We start from the raw sequence: 23,009 nt of genomic DNA, 5'->3' as shown, positions 1-23,009 counted from the left end.
AGCGCCGGTTATGCCGGTCACGCGGTTTGTCGCCCATATTCACTGTCTCTCGTGCCTCTTCACGAGGGTAGCGCCCTTCCGACTTCCTCGGGCTCGGCCGCTCTCTTGCTCAGCCCGCAACGCAGCCATGGCAGACGCACCAAAATGCCCAGTAGACCACGGATCGCTGCCGCAGCCGGTGAACAGCGCAGAATGTCCAGTAGATCATAGCGCTCGATCATCGTGGACCTCCTTCTTCTCCTTTAACAAACCGTCGTCCTCTAAACCAGCACCGGCACCGGAGCCGGGCCCGTCTTCGCTCTCCAATTCTCGAGAGGTGTCCTCCATCCCGAATGCGAAGGGCGAGAACTGGGTGTACCCCTCTGAAGCGCAGTTTTTTGCGGCGATGGCAAGGAAGAACCACAACCCGCACGAATCTGATATGCGCACCATCGTGCCGATACACAACGCCGTCAACGAACGCGCGTGGCAGGAGATACTGAAGTGGGAGCAGGGAAAGGGCGGGGAGGCCTGTGGCGGGATCAAACTGGTCAGTTTCAAGGGACGGCCTGGCGACCTCAGCCCCAAGGCTCGGTGGAAATCCATCCTCGGGTAAGCACCAATCTCTTCCGAGGTGTTGGAGGGGCCTCGAGCGACTAACGTGTGGCAATAGCTATACGAAACCATTCGACCGCCACGACTGGCTTGTGGATCGGTGCGGCGTCCGAACGCGATATATCATCGACTTCTACACCGGTCGGTCCCTCGGCCCTGCTCAGGCCCCGTCGTTCTATCTAGACGTTCGCCCCGCTCTCGATAACTGGGAAGGCGTGAAGATGCGCATAGGTGCCGCTTTGGAGAGCTGGTTCGGTCCAACTTTACAGACCCCGTCGTCTCCGCCTCGACAGACCAGACCTTCCTCGTAGTGCGCCCATGTATTTCTACGTCAGTCTGATTCACCCCCATTCATTCGCCTTGGCGGGCCCTCGAATGGCAGTAGACGAAATGCCTCCGATGCAGTAGACAGAACCAACGGACTTCGCCTGGTCCTTCCAAGTTTCTGCACAACAACGCCCGCGATCGACGATCGGAGGGTAACGTCAACCCCGGAGCCTTTGCTGGACGCCGGACGACAATCTGAAGCGAGCCCTTGAGCCGCGGCTACTCTGTAGCGCGCGCTGGCAACGGCTTTAACGTGTCGTTTGCTCAACCGACGGCGGCCGATCTCGCAGAGCTCCCGCAATTGTTCTTGCAATTTCCCAGATCGGTGGTCCGCTCATCGCGGCGGCGGCGTTGGCGCCTTTTCGTCCATGTCTCAGTACGTATACGATCGACTTTATGGTCGACCGACGAACGGTTCGTGTCTTTTGGGTTCGTGTCTTTTGGGTTCGTGTCTTTTGGGTTCGTGTCTCCGGCTTCTCAGACTCATGCCAAGCTTTATGGGGTTGCGATGGTATATCCGCCGCACATTCTGACGGTTGCTTTCGGGCGCGACTCGGGGACTCAACGCTAGTCCCCGTGCTTCTTTGAAGAATACAGCAGAGAGGCCCTCATCCTTCCTTTGACGGATCGAGTCGAAGTTTGCCGCTCGTTCCCTGTCGAGCGGGAGTTTAAACGGTTCAGCTGCTCACCTGCGTCAGCGGAATCTGGCTTCCACCGTCGCCCTTTTCCAAGAACATAAATAACCGTCTCTTGCATCGGGTGCCGCTATCTACGCACCTCACCTGTCGTAGACTGAACGCGTCTCGATTGTAGTGCCAGCCATCAAAATTTCTATCACAACCTGTAACCCCAATGACCATCCCCATCTCCATCACCTCAGGATTTCCTACCACGCAGGCTGAGTGGCAAGCCGCGCTTGATGCGCTCCCCGCCAACCCGCACAAGATCCCCGCCTTCTTCTTCGCCCACGGCTCGCCCTTGCTTGCCGTGCAGCTCGACCAGTCCCAGTTCGCGGATCGCGGCGGCAGTGATTCCGCGATCGAGGAGGTGGGGCCCTCGGGCCCCCTTGCAAAGTTCCTGCGGGACTTCGGCTCCACGCTGCTAAGCAAGTATAACCCCAAGGCGATCGTCGTGTTCAGCGCGCACTGGGAGACGGCAGGCGAGCGCGTGGGTGGGTGATGGAGTCACGCCCTGCTTTACCAAGCAGGATCCCCTGATGATGTTTCGTCCCTAGTGACTGACTATGGGGACGAAAACCCGTTGCTGTACGACTTTGACGGTTTTCATCCGGAGCTCTTCGAGCTTCAGTTCAAGTCCCGCGGTGACGCCGCCCTCGCACAGCGCATCGTCGAGCTGTATAAGGAGGCAAGCCAACCCTCATCCTTCTTTCCCCACTATATTAATCGATCATCACTCGTAGGGCAGTCAACTGGCGCGCAAGACAACCAAGAAGGAGCCCCGTGGTCACGACGGTCGCGGCTTTATGGGCCCTGGCCTCGACCATGGAGTCTTCATTCCCTTTCGAATCATGTTTGGTGATGCGCTTCCGGACGACCTGCCTATCGTTGAGGTCTCTATCGACGCGAGCCTCTCTCCGGAGAAGAACTGGGCCGTCGGCAAGGCGATACGCCAGCTCAGGTATCGCCTCCTTCTTCTCTTCCTCTGACCTTTGACGAGATCAGACGACGCTGACGGCGATCGGACAGGGAGGAGGGCGTGCTCATCCTCTCCGGCGGTCTGACAGTGCACAATCTGCAAGATATCGACTGCTTCTCGCCCAGCACGGCGTCCTCGGCCGTCAAGGCCTTCAACAACACCGTCACTGTCGCAATGGCCACCCCCAACGTGAGTCCCTCCATCGTCCTCTCGTTTGCCATCCTGCTGACCGTATGGGTACGCATGCTAGCCTACAGAGCGCAAGCGGGCGCTGCTCGACCTGCCAAAGCACCCAGGCTTCCGCGCGACCCACCCGCGCGAGGAGCACTTCGTCCCTCTGTACGTCGCCGCCGGCGCGGGCGACGAGGATGGCCGCGAGGAGGCGCGAGTCCTTTCCGCGATCTACGGCGCGCATACGGTTGCGTTCGGCGTCTGAGATCCGAGCCCGCCACTCCTATCGCGTTGGTTATCGCCTGCCAGAACCTGCTCCGTCGGTACCACGCCTCAAACGCTTCAGTGAAATTTAAATTTGCGGGGACAGAGCAAGTAAATGCCGAAACATTATACAACTGTACAAGCTCTATGAGGCTGCTGGAATTGACACAATCGTATTATGACGGATGATGGGATAGATTCAAGCCTCGCAAGACCACCGACATGTCGCGCGACTCACCGCGCCGCATACAGCGACATTGCTACGATACGATAGCAGCTCACCGAGCTACTCCATCCTCATCAGCGCGCACTTTTTACCGACTATGAGTGATATATGATCTCTCATTCATGGTGACCTTGTGAAATCCAACGAGATATAACTTAACATTGCGCTATAACGATATCTGTAACGGGTATTGTAGGTCCGATCCCCCCCTTGAAGCTTGAATTGCCACTGGTTGATGGCCAAAATCGGCGGAGGGTAGGTAGGTAGGTAGGTATATTTCCGGCGCGGTCCCAATAGCGGAACAACCGGTTGCCGCACCGCACGCCAGTACGTGCGGCTTTGCGCACACAGTGCATCCACGGTTCCCGTGAGCTGTATAACAGCCGACACACCGCTTCAGCACTGGTACAAATAGGGGAGCAGATGCGTGGCAAGTGGCAGTGCTGCTTCCTGCATCGATACAGAGGCGTGTCTCTTCTATCCTGGTCGTTGACCACATCGGTGTCCCCTATCACTGTCGAGATGAGCGGACGTCAAGGCGGCAAGCTCAAGCCTCTGAAGGTCTGTTGACTATCTAAGTAGTCTCGTTCGACACACTGACAAAGATATAAGGCTCCGAAGAAGGACAAGAAGGACGAGGACGAGGATGACAAGGCATTCAAGGAGCGCAAGAAGCAGGAGCAGGAGGCAATGAAGGCCGCAAAGGAGCGGGGTGAGTAGACTGAAAAAAAATCCGCAATCTGGAATCTGGAGTTCATGGTGTGCATGATATTCAGCGCTGAAGGGCGGTCCATTGGGCGGGACTGGCGGGATTAAGAAGTACGTCACGTTCTTTGCTGGTGCATGGCCCGAATGTGCTCAATGCTTGCATATAGGTCGGGGAAGAAATAGACGCCCCTTTCCCTCAGCTCGCTACCCTCAGTGAAGTGCCCGTTCACAGATGCATCGGCCAGCATATCACATCTTCGTGTGGACCACCTGGCATCCCGCTCGAACGCTTCGAGTCTCCCGCACCACGTATGGGCACGGCATCTACGCGGTATCCTATGCCGAATGTTACACATCCTCCAGAGCTCTGCGAAACCATGCACATACATATCGCCTCAGATTTTCTGCTCTGTACCGTCCTATCGTTAGGACATTTGCAACAAGTATCTACCGTCGTGGGTCGTAACGTAAGGGGCAACGCTGTGAGATGTCCGAGGGCTTGCTCAGGGCCGCGTCCTCATGTCCGAGGCCAGAGCGGTGCGTGATCGGGAAGAGCCCGCGCCAGGCGGCGAGTCGGATGGGGAAATTGGCAACGAGAAAAAAAAACATGAGAGACGCGGGGCCGCTTGCGCTGCGTTCCTCCCTCCGAACTCCGGCTCCTCGAACGGGCCTTTGCAGCTAGAAATATTGGCGGCGCCAGCGGCAGGCGTACAGGCGAGACGCGGGCGGGCGCGGGGCAGCAGCCTGACGATGAGGACGGCCACGGGCGACGCGCGAGAACCTCTGATCCAGCCGCCACCACCACCACCGTCAACAAACCGTCACCTCCTCCGCGACACTATCAAGCTCCCCATGCTCGGGCCGCTCCAGGGCCTTCCGCCCGGCCACCAGCAGCAACAGCAACAGCAGCAGCAGCAGCAACAACAACAACAGCAGCAACAACAGCAGCAGCAAGGCGGGCCGGGGCAGGGCAGCCAGATCCCGCCGCCGCCGCCGCAGAGCGGGCAAGACTTTACGCTCAGCAGCGTGCTCCACTTCCTCCAGACGGAATGGCGGCGGTACGAGCGCGACAGGAACGAGTGGGAGATCGAGCGGGCCGAGATGCGGGTGCGTGTCTAGTCGGTCGTCGTTCGTCGTTCGTCTCGCACGCGAGGCGGAGGGGACCCAACGCATGCTCACGGTTCCGTGCGTCGGCAGGCCCGCATAGCGCTGCTCGAGGGCGAGCGGCGCTCCTTTGACAATGTCAAGCTCGACCTCATGCGCCGGATCAAAATGCTCGAGTACGCGCTACGCATGGAGCGGTACGTTTTCTGGGCCTAGCGACGCGTCGACGACCCACGCTCACGGCCCCTCGTCCCTCCTGCCTCCCTCAGCTCCAAACAACTCGCGCAGCCCGCACCGGCGTCTATACCCCCCTCCAAGCTCGCGGCACTGCAGACCGGCTCGGCGGGCACGTCGCTCAAGGACGACGCGGGCAGCCATAAGGACGCCAGCGGCGGTAGCTCACCTCGGAGCGAGGGTACGCGACGCTCTCCTGCCCCTCTCGTTCTGAACACGCCGTTGAGCTCCATATCCTTCCAGACTCGCCGCTTCCACCAGACGCCAGGGTTCCGAACGGTATCGCGACGCGGAGCGAAAATGGACGGGCCGCGACCTGGGGCACAAGCAGCTGGGCCAACGCGCCCGGTGGTGCCGCTCAAGCCCTCGCGAAGCCTGCTACTGGCCGTGATCCCAAGAGCCGGGCACGCAGTCGTGACTTCTTGAAACAGTGCGCCGGTCCCTCCTCTCGCGTTTCCGTACCTCATCCTCACATATCTTCTTCACAGGTGCCTGCAAGAGGTCTCCTACCTCACGTCGCCGCAGGCCATCAATCCGCTCCCGAACCGGCCGCTTCTCAATTCGAGTTCGCTTCCCCTTGCGCTGCCGAACGTGCCTTCCTTCGAACAAATGGCGCTCAACTCGCGCCCACGCAAGGTGATGCCCGACGTCAGCAAGGACGGTGCCGCCCCGGGCTTCTCTGGTAGCATGCTGAATGGCGCGAGTCTCATGTCCGGTCCACCCTCGGCGCCGGCGTCCAGCGGGCCGCAGATCCCGCTGCTGGAGAGGGGTAACCTCGGGAGCGGATTGCTGCAGAATCAGGCTCCGGGCTCGCTGTTGCAGCAACAGCAGCAGCAGCAGCAGCAACCGCCCTCGAACGGCGCATCGGCATTCGGCGGGCCGCTCCACCAGCCGCCGCCTCCGCAACCTCCCGCGACACAGCAGCAACCACCGCAGCAGCAGGAGAGGAAGGAGGACGGGGAGGAGGCGAGGCAACTGACGGCGATATTCAGGCCAGACGACGCAGGCGAGTGGAAGGAGAAGCTGCGGCTCGCGCATGAGGCGAGCGAGCAGGCGCGGCTCGAGAGGGAGCGGGCGGCGGGCTGGGAGCAGGACGGGCGGGATGAGGATGAGAAGGAGGAGGAAGAGGCGGAGGCGGAGGAAGACGAGGCGGTCGTAGGTGAGGGCGAGGGCACGAAAGTGTGGAAGGCGAAGAGGACGTTGAGAAAGTAAGGAATCCGCCGGTTCTTTGTGCTGCTCCTATGAGACCGATGCTGACCTTTGTCGAGTAGTCACCTTGACGCCGTGCGCGCGATCGCGTTCCACCCGACCGAGCTGTGTCTCGCGACGGGCAGCGACGACTGCACGGTCAAGATATGGCGGATGAACGTCTCGGACCTTACCTCATCGACGTACGCCGGTTTCCACCCTTGTATATGCACCAGTCTGACCGATGCATCCGTCCGCAGCGCGCGGCCCACGACCGAGGTCGAGCCGCAGCTCACGCTCCGCGGGCACTCGGCCGCGATCACGCGCCTACTTCACGCGCCCTCGAAGGGCCTGCTCTACTCGGCCTCGCTTGACTCGTCTATCCGTGTATGGGCGCTTCCCGCGCACGGGCACACCACGTACGCGCCGTACGACCACACGCGCGCTCGGGGCGAGCTCGTCGGGCACACGGATGCCGTATGGGATCTCGCGCTTGTGCGTGACGAGGGCACGCTCGTCAGCTGCGGTGCCGAGGGCGCGGTGAAGGTGTGGGACGTGAGCGGGCCGAGTGGCGGTGGGAGCTTGATGCTCACGTGGGGGTACTACGGCCTCGAGCGCGAGAAGGAGGGAGAGGGAGCCGAGGGCGAGGGCGGGGATGCGCCGGGCGCGACGGCGGTGGAGGCCATCAAGACGGATCTGAAGAAGGTCGCGGTCGCGTACCAGACGGCGGTGATCAAGATCTTCGACGTGCAGACAGGGAAGGAGGTCCTCCGGTTACAGAGCGTGCCTGGTCAAGGTTAGTCATTGATTGCACCGAAGATTGCCGTACTTAGGCTCACCTTTATGGCAGATAACACTCCCGAAACGCAGGTCAACAGCCTTGCTTCGCATCCGACGATGCCACTTTTGGTTACCGCGCATGAGGATAAATATATTCGCATCTTCGATATTTCCACAGGTACGTGTTTTCTCTACCTCGTACTGTCTATGCGATATGGGTCTTAACTCCCATGGCTAATGTAGGGCAATGTACGCACTCGATGCTCGCCCACCTGGATGGCGTCACCTCGCTTTCGATCGACGCGGCCGGCTTCTCGCTAGTCTCCGGCAGCCACGATTGCTCCGTGCGCTTCTGGGACCTGCTGGGCTCCAAGACGTGCGTGCAGGAGATCACAAGTCACCGCGAGAAGGCGCGCGAAGGCGTACTCGACGTCCAGTTCCACCCTTCGCTGCCGTTCATGGCCAGCGCTGGCGCGGACGGCGTGGTCAAGCTGTACGGCTGATCCCGGCATGATTCTCCACCCGTTATCATCATCTAAAATACACCATTTTTCCATGTCTTTTTCTCTCTCTCTCACCTCGCACGACGCCTCTTGTTGTCTACGCTTTGACTTCCTCCTCAACCCGGAATGGCCTGTACCCACCGCATTCGTACCCCTGTGCCGGCGCGCGCGCTCCAGCTATACCTACATTGTTCGCTTTCTGTCCTCTTCACGGAGGGATCGCACGTAATTTCGATGGCGGAAGGATCTCGCTCGCATATTATACTTTTCGCTGTATATCTTAAGTCCGGTCATGAACGTTGGGAGAGTGCACGGTCCCCGGAGGGGCACTGGAAGACGCGGTAATGCTACATGCAACGAAGAGGTTATGATACATTCGGGGTGGGTATAGACCTCCGTATATTCCCGTTCTGTTTATCAGATAACTGCGCAGGGTAGGCCGCCGTGAGCGAAGGTGGGTGCCAACGAGCGTTTGTTGGTACTCACAAATACGTGCGCCTTGTTCCAAGGCGATCACAACAGCGCCGAGTCCTTTCGCCTCGACAAGTGCCCTCACCTGGGAGGCGATGACCTGGTTGACGGGCTCGCTGAACCGACCCTCCAAATCGTCCTTGCAATCTGGAAAGGGAAATCAGGGACTGAATGTGGCAAGCCATCCGGAAAGAAGACGTACGCATGATGTACACGGCGACGCCCTCCAGACTACCTCGCAGTTCGTTGTGGGCAGCAGCCGCCCGGTTGGGCTTCCGTTTCTTGCGCACCGGATCAGCGCCCGTGCTCGCTCCAGCGGACTTCCTGGCTTTGACGACCTCGCCAGCGAGGATGGCGAGCTCGTCGGCGAGGTGCTCGGGCGTCATGTGTCCATACAACTCCTCGTCCTTCCTTCCGGATGGCCAAGAACATTCGATGAATATAGACGAGAGCGAGGCGGGGATCTTCTTAGCCGCCGCGCGCCATATTTGCGTATTGAGATCGTTGTGCGAGACGCTGCTCGGCTCAACGTCGCCGAAGAATAGGATCTCTTGGCCGGAGGGGTCATGCCGTATAAAGTACGCGCTCGATTCGTAGACACCTGAACGATGCGTCAGTGCCCGCATTGGACAACGGCGCCAGCCGCCCGTGAACATTTGCTCACCAATTGTGTCATTCTTTCCATGGCTCACGGGCATTATACGCGTGGATATATCGTTACATATGCTCTTATATTGATTATCAGCCTCGATTCTGGAGAAGACAATCGTAAAGCCCTGAACACGAGTCTTAAGTGCCCGCACTCACATGGTAAGGAGCAGCTTATGTTGCTCGTCGTTTTCATCCCGAGTGGCGAGGGCCGGCCAGAGACGATCCGAAAACACGTTCTCCAGATCTACGAGGACGTCCTTGTGACCGTATACGCGTTTCTGGCAACCCAAGAGCGATCCCGCAGAGATGACCAGGCTGGCGACGTGGTCAAGGTGGGCGTGCGTTATCAAATAGCACCTGGAATCGGTTAGATGAAGGTGAAACCAGGGATCGGCGTCATATACGCACTTCACGGAAGCATATACTTGGCCAGCAGAGACAGTCGTTCCCAACAGACCAGGTTTTGACTTGAGGATGAGGTCCAAAGCACCGACCCCTGAGCCTGCCTCCAGCGAGACGATGCCCTGTGGCTCATCCCATCGCCGGTCACAAGGCTTTAGGAGATATCTTGGGGGACACATCAGATCAGAGTTGACAATGTCGAGATAGCGCATATAACCGACGAAGATAGATTTGTCTCGTATGGGCCGCCTCCGCAACCGACGACCAACAGCTCGAACGTAGGCATGAAGCAACAAAGCACAGAGCGGTCGACTACCGATACCACCGCTGACGTGCTTTATACCCCCTCTGTAGCTGGATCATAGACTGTGGGCCGCGAGGCCTGACAATTGCCTTTGGGATTTGGGCGGACGACGAGGGCAGACAAGGAGCGATGGAGCCAAACACTCGTCCGGTCACAAAGATGAGATGCCACGCTGCGCTGCCCACGCGCATCGCGAGGACAATGATCTCGGATGATGCGCCGACTTCCGAGGCATGAGCTGAGTTGAGGATGACTTTACGCCTCCCTGCGTCGGCTTTCCGATAGATGCAGCTCTCAGGAAGAAGGCAAGGACCCGAAAGTAAGCACAACGAACGTTCATTAACGTATGAAGCTGCAGGCGACGAGCACGGAGGTGAGAGGAACGAGACAAGGATATTCTTATTGCAACGAAGGGGATAGCATACGTTAAGGAAAAAATGGGGAAGCTAAAGAGCGTGTCCGTCGTGTCGAGAACAAGGGCCTTTATACAAATACCGTTCATTGACCCAGCAGGCTATTCAAAGCTCTCGGCACGTCGTATCCGTGTTTCTCCAAGGCTTCTACGGCTTGAGTGCGGCTGAAGCCCATTCCACACAGCACCTTGACGGGCTCGACGTCGTCGTCGGCCATTGGCGTAGCCGTTCCTGAGTTGGGTTCTTCTACTATGGGTGCAGCGAGATGAGATTGAGATGCGCCGGGCATGGGAGGGAGCTGTTCGAGCTTGTCCTTCTTCTTCTTTCCGAATGGTAGGCGAATCTGCTGGGAGTGATAAGCAGTCAAGACAAAGGGACGAAAAGAGTTGAACGGTACTGACGCTCAGGCGGGAATGCCTCGGTGTAACTTCCTTCCCTTTGGGAGCATGATCGGAAGACGATTCTTTGCCGGAGGAGGCGGTAGACGGTCGCGGTTTTGGCGAGCTGTGGCGAGGTGGGGGCGACACAGCCCTGGATGAAGGAGACGCTGAGCGGCCTGTGAGGGAGCCATAAGTGGAGCTCCTTTGAGGCGAGGACGGCGGCGACGTCCTCGGGAAGGACGTGGCAGAGCCCGGAGACTGCAACCGAGAAGCTGCCGACGCCTTGGAGGACGCCGTGCCAAAGTTGTTGAGGGCGAGAGCCTGGGTTCCACCTACCCCTCCGAACGCGTCGTCGAAAGAGATCCCGTTGCTGGATCCATTCGGGGCGGAGGGATGGCTGCTCGAGGGCCATGTTGAGGTCGTCTGACTGGCCGAAAGGCTCGAAGGTTGCGTTGAGGCGTCTGCCACTCCGAAGGCGTCGTCGAACGAGATCGAGGGTTTCGCCTCCGGAATCTGTGGCTTCGCCTCCGGCGGAGAGGCAGCAGTGCCATTGGCTTTGAACCCGAAGACGTCATCGAATCCACCGCCGGTGGTAGATGTGGATGGAGCGGGCTCCGTCGCTGTCGCCGTCGCGACCGGCTGTGGAGACGGGATAAAGGATGTCTCCGCTCCGACGGTAGAGAAGTCGAAATTGTCCTCGAACGCGGTGTCAAAAGTGAACGGAGCGGCAGCGGGGACATCGGAGTTCGCCTTTGAGGGGGTTGCGATGGTGCCCATCGCTTCATCAAACGCGCTGGTATCCGCCTTCGGCACCTCGGTCGCCGGCGCGAACGGCGCCCCGAAGGGATCAGCAGCGCTCACTCCAAGTACCTCGGGCGATTTTGGAGCGGGCGCTGGCGAAGCTGGCGGGAAACCGGTCGTGGTCGCGGCCGTCGTGGGGGTGGAGATGCCGAAAGAATCGTCGAAGGCAGAGAGTCCGTTGGCCGCAGGAACTGGTTCGGGCGCTTTAGGGGTCTCCGACGAAGGAGCCGCTTCCGTGGTGGGCGGGTTGAAGTCAAGCGCACCAGGCATGGACTGAGGACCTTCCTCGTCGTCGCTGCTGTCGGTATCTTCGGCTTCGTGCTCGTGGAGAGACTCCAGGTCTTCTTTGACCTCTTTGTGTTCTGGCTCTTGGGCGGCAGGCGCGACCGTGTCTAGTCCAGGCGGAGTGGGCGGAGCAGACTCGACCTTCGGGGCACTCTCTTCTACGAAAGGAGTGCTATGCTGCGGTGCCGTCGCGGTCGAAGGAGGTGTCATGAACTCATCAGTTCCGGTGGTTGAGATTGGGGACATGGCGGCAAGGTCCGGAGGAGCCTGCGGGGTCAGCGTTGCAATGGGTTGGGTCTCTTTTGAAGCCTCAGCAACGGCTTGGGCGGCGGTCTCAGCAGGCGATGTCTCCAGCGTGCCGAAAGCGTCGGAGAATCCGAACGGATCCTCGGAGCTGGCCGCTGCAGCAGGTGCAGGTGCGGAATGCTCGGCGGGAGCGGCGGTGGGGGTCGGCACATCCGCATTCGTGAACGGCAAGAAGGGCGACTGGGACCGCGAGCCGCCGCCCATCGCAAGGCGCTCGAAGGGGTTGTTGCTCTTCCCGCTCGGTGCGGGGCTCGTCACGCGCGAGCCGGTGACGTCGGGCGTGAGGGGGAGCGGCTGGGCAGCAGCGAGCGCGAGCGAGTCCGGCGAGCCTGGGGCGAACGTATCCGGCACCGCGGGCGGCGAGGCCACTACCGCATGCCCGTTCGTGACGCTGGCCGGCACGGGCTCGGGTTCCTTGGCAAGCTCCGCCTGCGCACGCGCGAGCTCCTCCGCCGCCTGGCGCGCCTCCTCGTGCGCCTCGCGCTCCTCCGCCGCGATCTTCTCCCGCTCGTTCTCGCGCGTCAGCAGCTGCTTCTTCGCGACCGCGAGCTTGCCCTTCTGCAGCTTAGCCTCCTTCCGCGCCCTCTCGATCTCCTGCTTGATCATCTCGACCTCGGTCCCGACCTCGGCCATGCGCCGCTGTAGGCCGCGCACCTCCTCCTTGTCGCGCAGCAGCGCGCCCTCGACCTCAGCCTTCTCCACGCGGAGCGCGCTCAGGTCGCTCTCGGCACGGATGAGCTCCTCTCGCGCCTTCTGTATATCCGCCGCCTGCGCCGCGAAACGGTCCTTGATCCCTTGCAGCACCCGGCTCTCCGTCTCGTACGCGGCTTTGGCGGACGAGAGCTGCGTCTGGAGGCTCGATAGCTCGGCGGCCTGGTTCGCGAGGGTTTGTTCCATATGCTGGCGCTCTTTCTGGGCCGCCTCGAGCGAGCGGTTGGTGGACCCGAGCTGGTTCTTGATGTTACCGATCTCGGCGGCCTGCTCGTGAAGCTTGTTTTGGTCACCCTCATCGTCGCCGAGCAAGTCTTGGTGGAACGCTAGAGGACAGTCGGCTCGGTCACCTCCTTCGGCAAAGGCAAGATAGATGATTGCTTACACGTTTGAGCTACGAACGATGAAGAACCGAACGGATCTACCGGAGCACGGGCAGGCTGCGGTGGAGAGGTCGGCCGGGCGGACGGAGATAAGACGCCCGTTTGTTGGGGTTGCAGGGGCGGAGATGTAGTTTGCGCGGACGGTGGAGGTGTATCGTCCCAGAGTAAATCTCGGATAGCCTCCGGAACCTGCGGAGCTGGCGCCGGGGCGGCGGCGGCAGTCCCGCGCATCGAAGGTGGGATTAGCGTTGGAGGGAGCGTGGTGGGAATGTCCTTTCCAGCGAGCTTCCCTTGGATGAGGTGCATCGCGACGGCGAAGCCGTCACGGGTCAACCGGCCGTCATCATTCATATCAGCCAAGTCCCTGCGAAACATCCCCCTCAGCAACGGACATCAAGCTGTATACTGAGTATGTACTTACCAGACTTGCGCTAGCACATCCCCGGGCAGCTGCGATTGCAGGAAGAACGGCACCGCGACATCTCCTTCGATGAACCCTTTCTTCTGCGTGTCGAGCGTATCGAAGAACTGGTCCGCAGCCGCCTTCTCCTGAGGCGTCACGTCCCAGGGTAACGCGGCCGGAGCACTGGTCGCCGGCAGCCCAAACGCGCTGCTCCCCAATGCGGCGGGCGCGGGCCGCTGCTGCAGCCCGGAGGCGGTCTGCTGTGGGTGGAGCGGCTGGCCGGTGTACTGAGGCTGCAATATCGAGGACGAGATCTGCCCGGTATGTTGAGGCTGCAGTATCGACTGGATTTGGCCGGTGGTCTGGGGTTGGATGGCGCTGGGGCTTCGCCCCGGGAAGCCGCCGTTGACGCCGGGGCTGGAGAACCCGCTGCTGCCGGTGTTGTGCGTCGCGACGCCGCCGTCCGGGCCCTTGCCGCCGCCCGCTTGTTCGTATAGGCCCGGAGGTAGGCTGGTGGGTACGAAGGAGAGTTGGCCAGACATGCACGCCTGGATTAGGTACATCCCGATGGTGAAATCGGTGGAATCGAGCGAGCCGCGTTTCTGGGTATCTGCGAGGAACCTGGACAGTACGATTGAGCGAGATTGGTGAGGGAAAAGCTAACGAGTTGCGTACCATATTTGGGAGAGCTTGTCGACCGGAAGCTTGGATTTCATGAATACGTCACGAGCCTTGTCGCCTGGCGAATGGTCCGTTTACGGGACGATTTGGTATGCGCTGAGCACGTACCACTAAGGAGTCCATTGACGGGACCGCAGCTGACGAACAGTTTCATAAACTTTGCCTTGTCTTGGGGTGTCAATGGCGGAGGTACGTTGACCGTCTTCGGTGCAGGCGATCGTGGGGTTGCGCTCCCAGTACCTTGCTGGACGACAGGGGATGCGATGCCTTCAAGCCTCGGCAAAGGGCCAGCTGGTTCACGAGCATTCAGTAAATGCATGCTGGCCAGCGCTTGTGCCAGCGAACCGACGTACGCTTGCTGATCAGGCTCTCGCTCAACGGCTCGCCCTTCTGCGCCCAGCCCATGAGGCGCACGACGATCGCGACCTGCTTGCGCGTGAGGAAGCCCTTGTTGTCCCTGTCGGCGAGCCCCCATATCTCGCCGAGGAGGGTCGGCGAGAGCTGGGAGCCGCTGAAGGCGTCCACGGCGGCATCGCCGGTGATGATGCCCAGCTTCTGGGGGTCGGCGCGGGCGAAGATGGCGTTGACGAGCGCGAGCTCGCCCGCCGTCGGCGAAAAGCTGCTGGACATCGAGCGTCCGCGAATAAGGTAAAGTGGGGGAATAGAAGGAAGGGAGTGCAGGGAAGTCCCGCGTGGGTGATGCGCAGGCCCCGTTTACGCGTCATCTGAATATCATGCAACCCTCCCCCGCTTAGATGAACCCTTACCGGTTTCCAAGTGGAAGAGTATGATACCCTCGTGTCTCGCGGTTTGTCTGGCGGATCTCATTCATACCGTCGTTGGACCGCATTGTACGAAATTCAAGCGCCTGTGAATCGCCTTGCACTCACGTAACCGGTGGGCGGTGGCCCGGACGCGGAATCTCGCGGAAGCCAGGCGGTACAGCCACATACATACATCACGTGATGACTGTTCAAACCCTGCGCGAAGGACGCGTTTCGTGTTTCCCTTGTACTCGTTACCCCCTCGCCCGCTTTCCTGTCCGTATACACGTTCGATAAGCAGCGTCATGGACCAGATTACGTCGCCGCTTGCACCACCGCGCTCTGCCAGCGGCAAAAGCTCTCTCTCCGGGGCGGCGAATGAGGGTCCTCAGAATGTGACGAAGCGGTGCGCTTGGGTCGCGGCAAGTTCGCGAGCGGTTTTGGCTAACGCCCGAGAAACAGGCTCAGTAACGAGCTCATGGCTCTGATGATGTCGTCCTCGCCGGGAATCGTGAGTTGTCGTGCGCTTGCATCGCCGACACGCATTCATACCGAATTGCTCTTACAGTCTGCTTTCCCGAAGTCGGACGCGAACCTCTTCGAATGGGCGGGGACCATTGAGGGAGCACCAGGAACAGTGAGTACCGTCGGGACATGATTAACATGCATAGGACATAGTTCTAATCAAGCTCCGCAGATATATTCCGGTTTGACCTTCAAAATCTCAATACTGTTCCCTCCGAATTATCCGTATGTCGCGCCGACGATCAAGTTCGACACGCCGTGTTATCACCCGAACGTGGACATCACCGGTGGTGCAATCTGCTTGGACATTTTGCAGGTACGGACTCCGTGCGTTCCCTGTGGAGCTGGTAAAAATGACCCTCGTGCGCCCGTCTAGGACAAATGGTCCGCCGTGTATAGCGTGCAGACGATCTTACTCTCCCTGCAGTCGCTGCTCGGAGGTTCGCACATGCCCATAGTACCGACTCGACGGCAAGGCTGACGTGCGCCCTAAACAGAACCGAACAACGCCTCCCCGCTGAACCCGGACGCGGCGTAAGTCGTTTTTTCTCCGTATTTATGCTTCGTTTAAAAAAAAACTGGTCATTAACCACCTCGTCGTCCGCTCTCCAGACAGCTCTGGGACGACCCTGAACGTGCGTCCGGTTTTTTCCCCCAACCTCTCGTCGTTAACCCATTGATGCGCCCTGTTCTGCAGAGTACAAGGTGCAGCTCATGAAGTTCTACCGCCCCATCGGCGACTCGTCCTGAACGCAGCTTCTCTTCGCACCACGTCGTGATCCGTTGTCGCCGCCTCGCTGTCCCCTCCGAGTCCTTTTATGTTTTCTCATGTTGTATCTCTCATGTTCGTAAGGTATAATGTATACATTCCAACACGTTTTTGCCATAGCCATCAATCATCCCAGCCTATGGAGGACTCAGAATCTGCGTCGATTGCTGCAGTGATCTCGCCGAACTCGCTGCTTCATGAGACTGGTACGATGCTGATGATAGATACGTGAGTTCTATGGGCATTTCTTCTGGCACAAACGTATCCGAGGCACAACCTCCCTTTTCGCTTCGCGTTTGCCCTCTACGACCCCCTCATCACATTTCACCGGATCCGTAAGCTGGACGTTTATCCACCGCTATGGTGATATTCGACCCTGCAGCTGCGCGAAGTTCCCGCAGCACCTTCGGGGGAAGTGAACGTTCACCAGTACCAGTGAACACCACCTCCAGCGTAGTTTTCGATGCCCTATAACGCCGTAGGAGCTTTCGCCAGATGACAATGGAGTCGGCATGCATCTTGTCACCCTCCAGGTCCATACAGATCCTTCGCAACTTGGGAAGCAGTCCCTCCGGGTTTCCGACCTCCTCGATCTTTTTCATTGATAGCATGAGGATCGGAAAGCACGTTATGTGTAGCTCCGATGCCGCCTTGGAATGAGCGAGGACGTCCGACAGGATCGATTCGTGAGAGACATCACCCATCACGCTGAGGCGGAGGACTTGGAGATGGGCGAGTCGCATGCCGAAGACGGCGTCACGAACGTAACTCCATTTCGTCTCCATGGAGAGAAACAAAGATGGTTTTTCTGATTCACTGCCCCAGGAACTGACTGACTCATACGCATGGAGCGTACACGAAGTACACTCCCCAAGAAAGAGCATCCGGATAGGAGGACCATCATCCCGACATGTGCCGTGGCTCCGGAGCAGATTCGCCAACGGACTCAAGTCGTACGATGCGCCGTACTGGCAGGAGAAAGCCGAAGCAGCGGTGGACGGAACTGTGATCTGGTTTGTCCAGTGGGATATGTATGGTGCAGGGGCGGACAGTTCCATGAGCTCTAGTTGGTTCAAGATCGCAATGTATTTGGGCGCTTCGAGGGATCCGGATGTCGATGTGTATGCCGGTCTCGAATCCGCGTCAATTACGAGAGTCTGCAGACGAGGCATCGCATTTAGAGCGGTGACCTCGCCACGGGGAGGAGAATCCATGGGCAGGCGCCGTAGTTCAAGTCTCGTCAAGCCGCCGATAAGCGTGGGATGGCGGAGTACGCCCCAGCTAAAAGCAAGATCGCAGAATTCAAGGTGACGGAGACGAGGCACATACAAGTCCATGAAATTGTCCAAGAGCTGACACGAACTCGACCCCGATATCGAACACCGCCCGAGAAGCGGGACCGGACAGCATGACGTTGGTGATAGTGAAGGGACAAGCTATTCGTGCGATGAAGATGGCAAAGAGCTGAAACTCGGGCCGCATCGTGATACAGCCGGGTGATGGAAAGCGGCGCTTCCTTCGACCGCAACACAAATACCTGCGTCAGCTCTGGCGTGTCGCGAGGTAAGATGGTCCAAAGAGCAGGAGAGTGAAGTGCGATATCTCTCCAGCGGTGGCATACATCCATGAAGGTATGACTGTATGGGTAGAGATGATGCTTTGGAGATTTAAAGAAACGATCCGAGCCTGGATCGGGCAGGCAGTGGTAGAAAATCATCGATATAATTTCTTGGGGAAGATGAGATACGGACGCCAGCTGGTTGTACCATCCTGGCCGATCCGTAGCATCCTTATGACTTTGTTCAAAAGCTGGCGTTGCTAAGGAATAAACGGCACCCCTGGCAATCGAGGCTTCAGATTTGAATCTGTGGAGAGTTCAAATGTCAGAAAAGTGGGCGCGAAAAGGCGACGTAAGCTTAAGGGTGGTGCACATTTGGATCTCAGTTCATAAGTTTTTGTGCCAGGAAGAGCAGCTAGACCACAACGTTCGTGTACGCGTCGTATGCTCAACGTCAGCATAATCGCAAGCAGGCCTGTATAGCGCGTCCCCAGGCAGGGCGGAGCGGAGCAAATTTGAGTATACTCAAATGCAACAATCCCGGGAAGGTCCAAGGAGTCCGAGCTGTGAAAAGAAAGCACGTGACAAGATATCTCGAAGTACGTCGAGACAGCCACCTCCGCGATCCATCATCCGTCCGTCGTTGGCAACGGTGGCCGCTTCCGAATTCCTGGTTGCTCTGGTTCCACATTCGAGCCGCATATCACCCTCTGTCTGCTCGCAACAACCTCTTTCTTCCTGCATCAACCCCGAGGAGCCTTGTGTCGGTTGAACCGATCCTTTCACCCGACCTAGTAGACGCGCTCGCTGCTCGTGGTCGTTGTTCTCGCTCAATCCACTTTGCTTGCAAGTTCAAGAACAGAGTACGTGTCTTGAGTACCTCTATGTGTGCCAGCAGCTGACTCCGGTTCAGAACCTCAGCTGGTCTGCTGCCACTCATTAGAATTCTCCACGTTTCCTTCGCTGCGACGTAGACACTCAGCACCAGCAACCATCATCATGCCCCGCCGCCCGCCGCCCACCTCTCTCCGCCTCGTTGCCGGCCCGCTGCCACCTCGCAGCAAACCGCGGCATACGCTGCCCTCACTCCCGATGCCCGCGTTCTACCCCACCGCAGAAACCCGTCTGCGCGAGAAACCACGAGCCAGCCGCGACGCACCCGTCCTCGCCATCGACACCTCCGTACCTGCGGCATTGGCCTTTCCGGCCGGCGCGTCGCCCATCTCGGCCGACGACTCTCGTCTGCGCCACTCGCGCTCGTCGTCTTCGATATCCTCGACGAGCTCGACCCCGGCCTCTCCAGCCGCGAGACAGACACGTGCGATACGCGGACCCTGGGATCACTCGAGCAGCATCCCCTTCCAAGTGGACGTTGACGCGTTGTTGGCCGCGCCCGCCCCTGCAGCGCTAACTGTCGGCCCGACTCGCTGAGATACTTGCATTGTTGTAGCAATGGATTCAGTATTTTACCAGCATATACTCTGGGAAATCAAAGGAAGATTGTCATCCTTCATGGGGGTGCGAACTGGAATTATGGTCCGTTCGAGGGAGTGCCTCGACTGCTTCAGGGTGGGAATCGCGGCGAAGACCTCTCCATACCAAGTGGATTGTCACGCATTTCGGCGCTCGGCGCTCGCGACCGTTTCCAGTGTGGGATTGGCATGCTATGTTGCGCAGAGCCTGCATACCTCCCCACCTCATGACCAGAATGCGAGCACCAAGTCATCGATATCCGCGCAGGTCCACTCGAATAGCATAACAGCCGCACTGGTCGCTTCCGCAGTTGACGGTGAACGTGATAGGTAATAGGTTATTGAACAGATCCACATTAGCCGGATGTGAAGCGCAGCATATACTATGCAGATCATTCGTTGAAGTGAGTAGTTCATAGTCGTGTCCACATGCGAAGTCACTCTGCAGTAGGATCGTCTGGAAGCATCCTAACTAGGCAAGACACTAATACTAGGTGCCACATTCAAATTCAACCATGATAAGGGTCGCCGGGTATATACCATCACCCGCGTAAGCTCTGGACCTGATTGTTATGAAGCCGGCTTGAAAGCTCCGTGCCTTTTGAATAAACGTAGCACTGCATGCACGTTCGCCGTCCCGTTGTGCGCGGACGACCGGCAACATGCAGTAGATATCAACCCCTGCACCATGCATAAAAGGCTGAGCGAATGAGCAGGTCATCCATCACTTCAGAACGTTCATCCTGCTTACTGAACCGTGAACTCGGCTGGTGAGTTCGGCAACGTGACTTGATGCAACAGAAACAGCAGTGACCGACTGCTATAGCCTTACGAAATGATCGCGAAACTATCAATGCTCGCCTGCCTCGCCGCCCTCGTCGCGCCTGGTGCCCTCGCCGGCTCCGTCGAAATATCGCAGTTCGGCAGGCCAGGTTGCACCGGCCTCGCCTCGACGCTCATCTTTGAGTCGGACATCTGCATACACGTGCCCGCCACCGGGTCCATCGCTGTTTCGGAAATCATGGGCTGCACGCTCGCCGCATTCTCTGGAGCTGGATGCAGTGGAAGTTCCACAGGTGCGGTCGGGGAGGGGTGCTTCAGTAGCAACGGGTCGGAGCAGTCGATACAGATCACTTGCTGAGGAGGTCTTTGTCCCAGAGTGCAAGCAAACGTTAAAAAATGACATTAGTCGACGCCGCTATCAGACTAAGGCTTGAAATGTGACTCTCACCAAAGGGATAATATCAGAACAATACAGAGACGAGACAGTCACATTTTGGATCGTAGTCAAGCAACTATACGAGCACAAATTGAAAGGCAATGAATTGGCCAGACGGTTTTGTTGAGTCCGATAGCATCCAAAGCAGGATACAAAAAAACACGGTGTCAGAGCGAGAGCAAAAACGACGCGATTGGTGTGACGGGCGATTGGGTCAAATGAACGCGTCAGCGATGGCGGAGCATCAGAGTATCCAGCGACAACACTTACCAGTTACCTTCGTAGAAGCCGCAGCACACGAGTTTACACAAGTTTTCGCTTCTCTATGCCTCGCGAGCGCTTCTACAGTGCCCTTCCGATCTCAGCAACTATGCGGCCGGTGCAGTATTGAGGCCCGCGACGGAGCGCCAGCAATGTAAACCCGTGGCTCAGCACAAATACCGTAGCCGGCGACCAAAAAGGCAGTTATGGAAGTGTTCATGCCCAAGTTACCAAGCACTGGAGTACGACAAGCACACTAGATGGCAAACAGAACGCGACCGAGGGTTGTGCATAACCTGCTGCGGTACGCGCACGATGCTCTAGAGTTTCACCAATGATGGAAGAAACAGAATGAGCAGAGCAGAGTAATGGTCATATTTATACAGCTTAGCAGGCCTGTAGCGCATCTCAGGTAGGGCAGAGCGAGCAATAGTATTCAATACTATTCAATAGGTGAAACCGAGGGGAGCTGTGAGAAAGAGTGCACGTGATGTGATTTCTCGAAGTGCGTGACGCAGTCGCGTCCTCGTTAATCTTCGTCAATCCTCTTCCAGTTATTCCGCAACAAAGGAGTTAGGGGTCGTCCGATATCTATAAGACCAAGGTCAGTCCGCTCATTCGTATCCTCAGAGCCTTTGTTCTAACCACATTCGCTTGCCGCGACGCTCTCTACTCTCTATATCACGCGATGTCTTTCTCTCTCTTCATGGCCCAGCCCACCGCTGCCTTCGGCCGTCGCGTCCTTGGCTTCTGCGCCAGGGTACTTTCGGTTACAGCTTCTGTTACCAACGCTACAGAGGATGATGCCGATATTCTCGAGTCTTTTAGCTCCATCGGGTCCGACGAACATCATGTCGACCTGATCTCTATGGACGACGATGCACTGGCCACCCGACCCCGCACTCCTCTGTCGGCCATCGCCGCTCCAGAGAGTGTCACCGCCGGACCTAGCCGTCTGTCATACGTTGACGACGAGAAAGTTGTTGAAATGGTCAGTAATCCATTCACACATCATTCACGTTCACCGGATGTGCTTAACCACCTCTTGTAGCTCGCGAAGATGGCCGCTCACCGCGCTTCCCTGATCCCGATTCCTAAAGAAATCGGTGCATCCGAGAGTGTCGACACTGAATTTGGTCATCTGTTCCGGAACGCGGACGCGAGCACCGACGACGAAGATCATGTCTTCGAGCCCAACTACGTCTTCGATGGCGACTTCAACGCCCACAAGGCTTCAAGCCTCGAGCTCCCTGCAAAGCGCACTGCAGCCGGAGAGAAGGTATGCAAGGTCGTTACGATTGAGGCCATTGGGTATGTTCGCGTTCTTTCCGATCGTTCGTCGCTCATGCTTCCGAAACCAGCCTCCCGGCCCCGCACAGCGGCGGGTCGCCGATGTCTCCGTCCTCCACGGAGAAAACCATCGTGAAATCTGAATGTATGGATACACTCCTGGGCGCCAGCGCTTCCTTCAGTGCCGCCTGCGAGGACATCTCGGCTATCCACCATACTCTGTTCACGCCCTTTGCCGAAGTCGGCCAGTGGACCAATCCCGCTGCCGCCCTCCCAGAAAGCTGCTCATCTATCGCTCAGATCGCCATATCTGTCTCGTTTTCTGCCGAATTCGGCCAGTGGTCTACCCCCTCTGCCGTGCTTCCAGAGAACACGACCTCCGTCGACGACATCGTGGCGATCCATGCTTCGCTCTTCGCGTCTGCATCTACCCTTTCCGCTGAAGCCGGCCAATGGAACGACCCCGCTGCCGCGCTTACGGAGAGCTTCTCCTGCATCTCGCTGCTCCTTGTACCATCGCCAGGGTCGGCGGTCAAGCCGCCCGCGCCTTCCCCATTGGACCTTGTCTCGGCCCTGGTCGCGGCGAAGCCTACGCCTTACTCGCTTTCGCGATCCCGCTTGGTCCAACCGCGCGTCCCTGTCAAGCCTCAGTGGCCCCACTCGGACGTGCTCGCGACACCGCTCGCGCTCAAGAAGGAGACCCGTCCTCGGCCTAGCTCCCTGCCTGTTGATCGAGAGCCAAAGCTTCCCTCCCCGGCTCAGGCCAAGGCGGCGACTCCTCTTAGGACTCACCTCACCGCTCCCCGTCCTCCTCCTCTCGCCAAGGTGATCCTGCAGCGGAATGCTTCACGATCGCCAGCGACACATACTCCTCGGCCCTCTGTGCAGGCGGATAAGACACGCGCTGTGTCCGCGTCCCCTCGCAAGCTATCCTGCCCACCGGGCGAAAACGCCAAGTTCCAACAAACCTCGGTGCGGTCTCCCTCTCGTCGCTCGTCGATTGTCCCCGTCACGCCTTCGGCGCGCTCGGGCAAGACGCAGCTCAAGCACCCCCTGCAGTGGCGCTAGTGTGCTTCATGGAACGAACAAGGTGCCTCTGTCGTACGCCCTAGACTTTAGCAACATTTCCCATTGGCCCCCGGATTCCCTCAGTGCCTCTCGTGTCTCTTCCTTATAATGATCCGGATTATGTATGAAAAAGCAAT

At 58.5% G+C, this 23,009-nt stretch overlaps 10 protein-coding genes across 10 annotated transcripts; 7 read left to right on the top strand and 3 right to left on the bottom strand.

The window, feature by feature from the left end:
• The first annotated feature begins 118 nt into the window (after nucleotides 1-118).
• On the top strand, nucleotides 119-3,072 carry PUNSTDRAFT_103743 (Extradiol ring-cleavage dioxygenase class III enzyme subunit B). The gene is made up of 7 exons (XM_007384717.1): nucleotides 119-591; nucleotides 653-904; nucleotides 977-2,092; nucleotides 2,156-2,286; nucleotides 2,342-2,559; nucleotides 2,628-2,766; nucleotides 2,828-3,072. Exons 3-7 carry the CDS (start codon nucleotides 1,774-1,776, stop codon nucleotides 3,011-3,013), a joined length of 993 nt encoding a protein of 330 aa, XP_007384779.1. The 5' UTR covers nucleotides 119-591; nucleotides 653-904; nucleotides 977-1,773; the 3' UTR covers nucleotides 3,014-3,072.
• A 688-nt stretch (nucleotides 3,073-3,760) lies between these two features.
• Nucleotides 3,761-4,129, top strand: PUNSTDRAFT_135193 (translation machinery associated TMA7; the record flags this gene model as incomplete). Its single annotated transcript, XM_007384716.1, has 4 exons — nucleotides 3,761-3,799; nucleotides 3,851-3,950; nucleotides 4,015-4,057; nucleotides 4,114-4,129. The coding sequence occupies 4 exons, from the start codon at nucleotides 3,761-3,763 to the stop codon at nucleotides 4,127-4,129; spliced, it is 198 nt and encodes a 65-aa protein (XP_007384778.1).
• Nucleotides 4,130-4,798: 669 nt separating this feature from the next.
• Nucleotides 4,799-8,003, top strand: PUNSTDRAFT_120973 (WD40 repeat-like protein; the record flags this gene model as incomplete). Its single annotated transcript, XM_007384715.1, has 9 exons — nucleotides 4,799-5,053; nucleotides 5,144-5,247; nucleotides 5,320-5,465; nucleotides 5,528-5,714; nucleotides 5,773-6,492; nucleotides 6,556-6,675; nucleotides 6,733-7,268; nucleotides 7,323-7,430; nucleotides 7,496-8,003. 9 exons carry the CDS (start codon nucleotides 4,799-4,801, stop codon nucleotides 7,753-7,755), a joined length of 2,436 nt encoding a protein of 811 aa, XP_007384777.1. The 3' UTR covers nucleotides 7,756-8,003.
• Nucleotides 8,004-8,046: 43 nt separating this feature from the next.
• Nucleotides 8,047-9,565, bottom strand: PUNSTDRAFT_103737 (uncharacterized protein; the record flags this gene model as incomplete). The annotated part of the gene is made up of 6 exons (XM_007384714.1): nucleotides 8,047-8,180; nucleotides 8,242-8,373; nucleotides 8,429-8,979; nucleotides 9,034-9,234; nucleotides 9,286-9,444; nucleotides 9,501-9,565. 6 exons carry the CDS (start codon nucleotides 9,563-9,565, stop codon nucleotides 8,173-8,175), a joined length of 1,116 nt encoding a protein of 371 aa, XP_007384776.1. The 3' UTR covers nucleotides 8,047-8,172.
• Nucleotides 9,566-9,967: 402 nt separating this feature from the next.
• PUNSTDRAFT_103736 (uncharacterized protein) lies at nucleotides 9,968-14,580 on the bottom strand. The gene is made up of 7 exons (XM_007384713.1): nucleotides 14,300-14,580; nucleotides 14,055-14,237; nucleotides 13,941-14,004; nucleotides 13,284-13,886; nucleotides 12,865-13,226; nucleotides 10,398-12,805; nucleotides 9,968-10,339 (listed from the first exon to the last, which is right to left on the bottom strand). The coding sequence occupies exons 1-7, from the start codon at nucleotides 14,574-14,576 to the stop codon at nucleotides 10,082-10,084; spliced, it is 4,155 nt and encodes a 1,384-aa protein (XP_007384775.1). The 5' UTR covers nucleotides 14,577-14,580; the 3' UTR covers nucleotides 9,968-10,081.
• A 396-nt stretch (nucleotides 14,581-14,976) lies between these two features.
• PUNSTDRAFT_88295 (uncharacterized protein) lies at nucleotides 14,977-16,138 on the top strand. Its single transcript, XM_007384712.1, has 8 exons — nucleotides 14,977-15,116; nucleotides 15,173-15,221; nucleotides 15,279-15,347; nucleotides 15,408-15,551; nucleotides 15,612-15,675; nucleotides 15,733-15,769; nucleotides 15,848-15,870; nucleotides 15,933-16,138. The coding sequence occupies exons 1-8, from the start codon at nucleotides 15,016-15,018 to the stop codon at nucleotides 15,983-15,985; spliced, it is 540 nt and encodes a 179-aa protein (XP_007384774.1). The 5' UTR covers nucleotides 14,977-15,015; the 3' UTR covers nucleotides 15,986-16,138.
• Nucleotides 16,139-16,321: 183 nt separating this feature from the next.
• PUNSTDRAFT_135188 (uncharacterized protein) lies at nucleotides 16,322-16,789 on the bottom strand (the record flags this gene model as incomplete). The annotated part of the gene is made up of 1 exon (XM_007384711.1): nucleotides 16,322-16,789. One exon carries the CDS (start codon nucleotides 16,787-16,789, stop codon nucleotides 16,322-16,324), a length of 468 nt encoding a protein of 155 aa, XP_007384773.1.
• Nucleotides 16,790-18,205: 1,416 nt separating this feature from the next.
• On the top strand, nucleotides 18,206-19,067 carry PUNSTDRAFT_126649 (uncharacterized protein). Its single transcript, XM_007384710.1, has 2 exons — nucleotides 18,206-18,425; nucleotides 18,476-19,067. The coding sequence occupies exon 2, from the start codon at nucleotides 18,562-18,564 to the stop codon at nucleotides 18,991-18,993; it is 432 nt and encodes a 143-aa protein (XP_007384772.1). The 5' UTR covers nucleotides 18,206-18,425; nucleotides 18,476-18,561; the 3' UTR covers nucleotides 18,994-19,067.
• Nucleotides 19,068-19,869: 802 nt separating this feature from the next.
• Nucleotides 19,870-20,175, top strand: PUNSTDRAFT_135186 (uncharacterized protein; the record flags this gene model as incomplete). Its single annotated transcript, XM_007384709.1, has 1 exon — nucleotides 19,870-20,175. One exon carries the CDS (start codon nucleotides 19,870-19,872, stop codon nucleotides 20,173-20,175), a length of 306 nt encoding a protein of 101 aa, XP_007384771.1.
• A 1,027-nt stretch (nucleotides 20,176-21,202) lies between these two features.
• Nucleotides 21,203-22,872, top strand: PUNSTDRAFT_45197 (uncharacterized protein; the record flags this gene model as incomplete). The annotated part of the gene is made up of 3 exons (XM_007384708.1): nucleotides 21,203-21,505; nucleotides 21,566-21,825; nucleotides 21,876-22,872. The coding sequence occupies 3 exons, from the start codon at nucleotides 21,203-21,205 to the stop codon at nucleotides 22,870-22,872; spliced, it is 1,560 nt and encodes a 519-aa protein (XP_007384770.1).
• Between the last annotated feature and the right edge of the window lie 137 nt (nucleotides 22,873-23,009).

This window comes from Punctularia strigosozonata, assembly GCF_000264995.1.
Source record: "Punctularia strigosozonata HHB-11173 SS5 unplaced genomic scaffold PUNSTscaffold_8, whole genome shotgun sequence".
NCBI lineage: Eukaryota > Fungi > Basidiomycota > Agaricomycetes > Corticiales > Punctulariaceae > Punctularia > Punctularia strigosozonata.
This window is presented reverse-complemented; position numbering and strand designations above follow the sequence as displayed.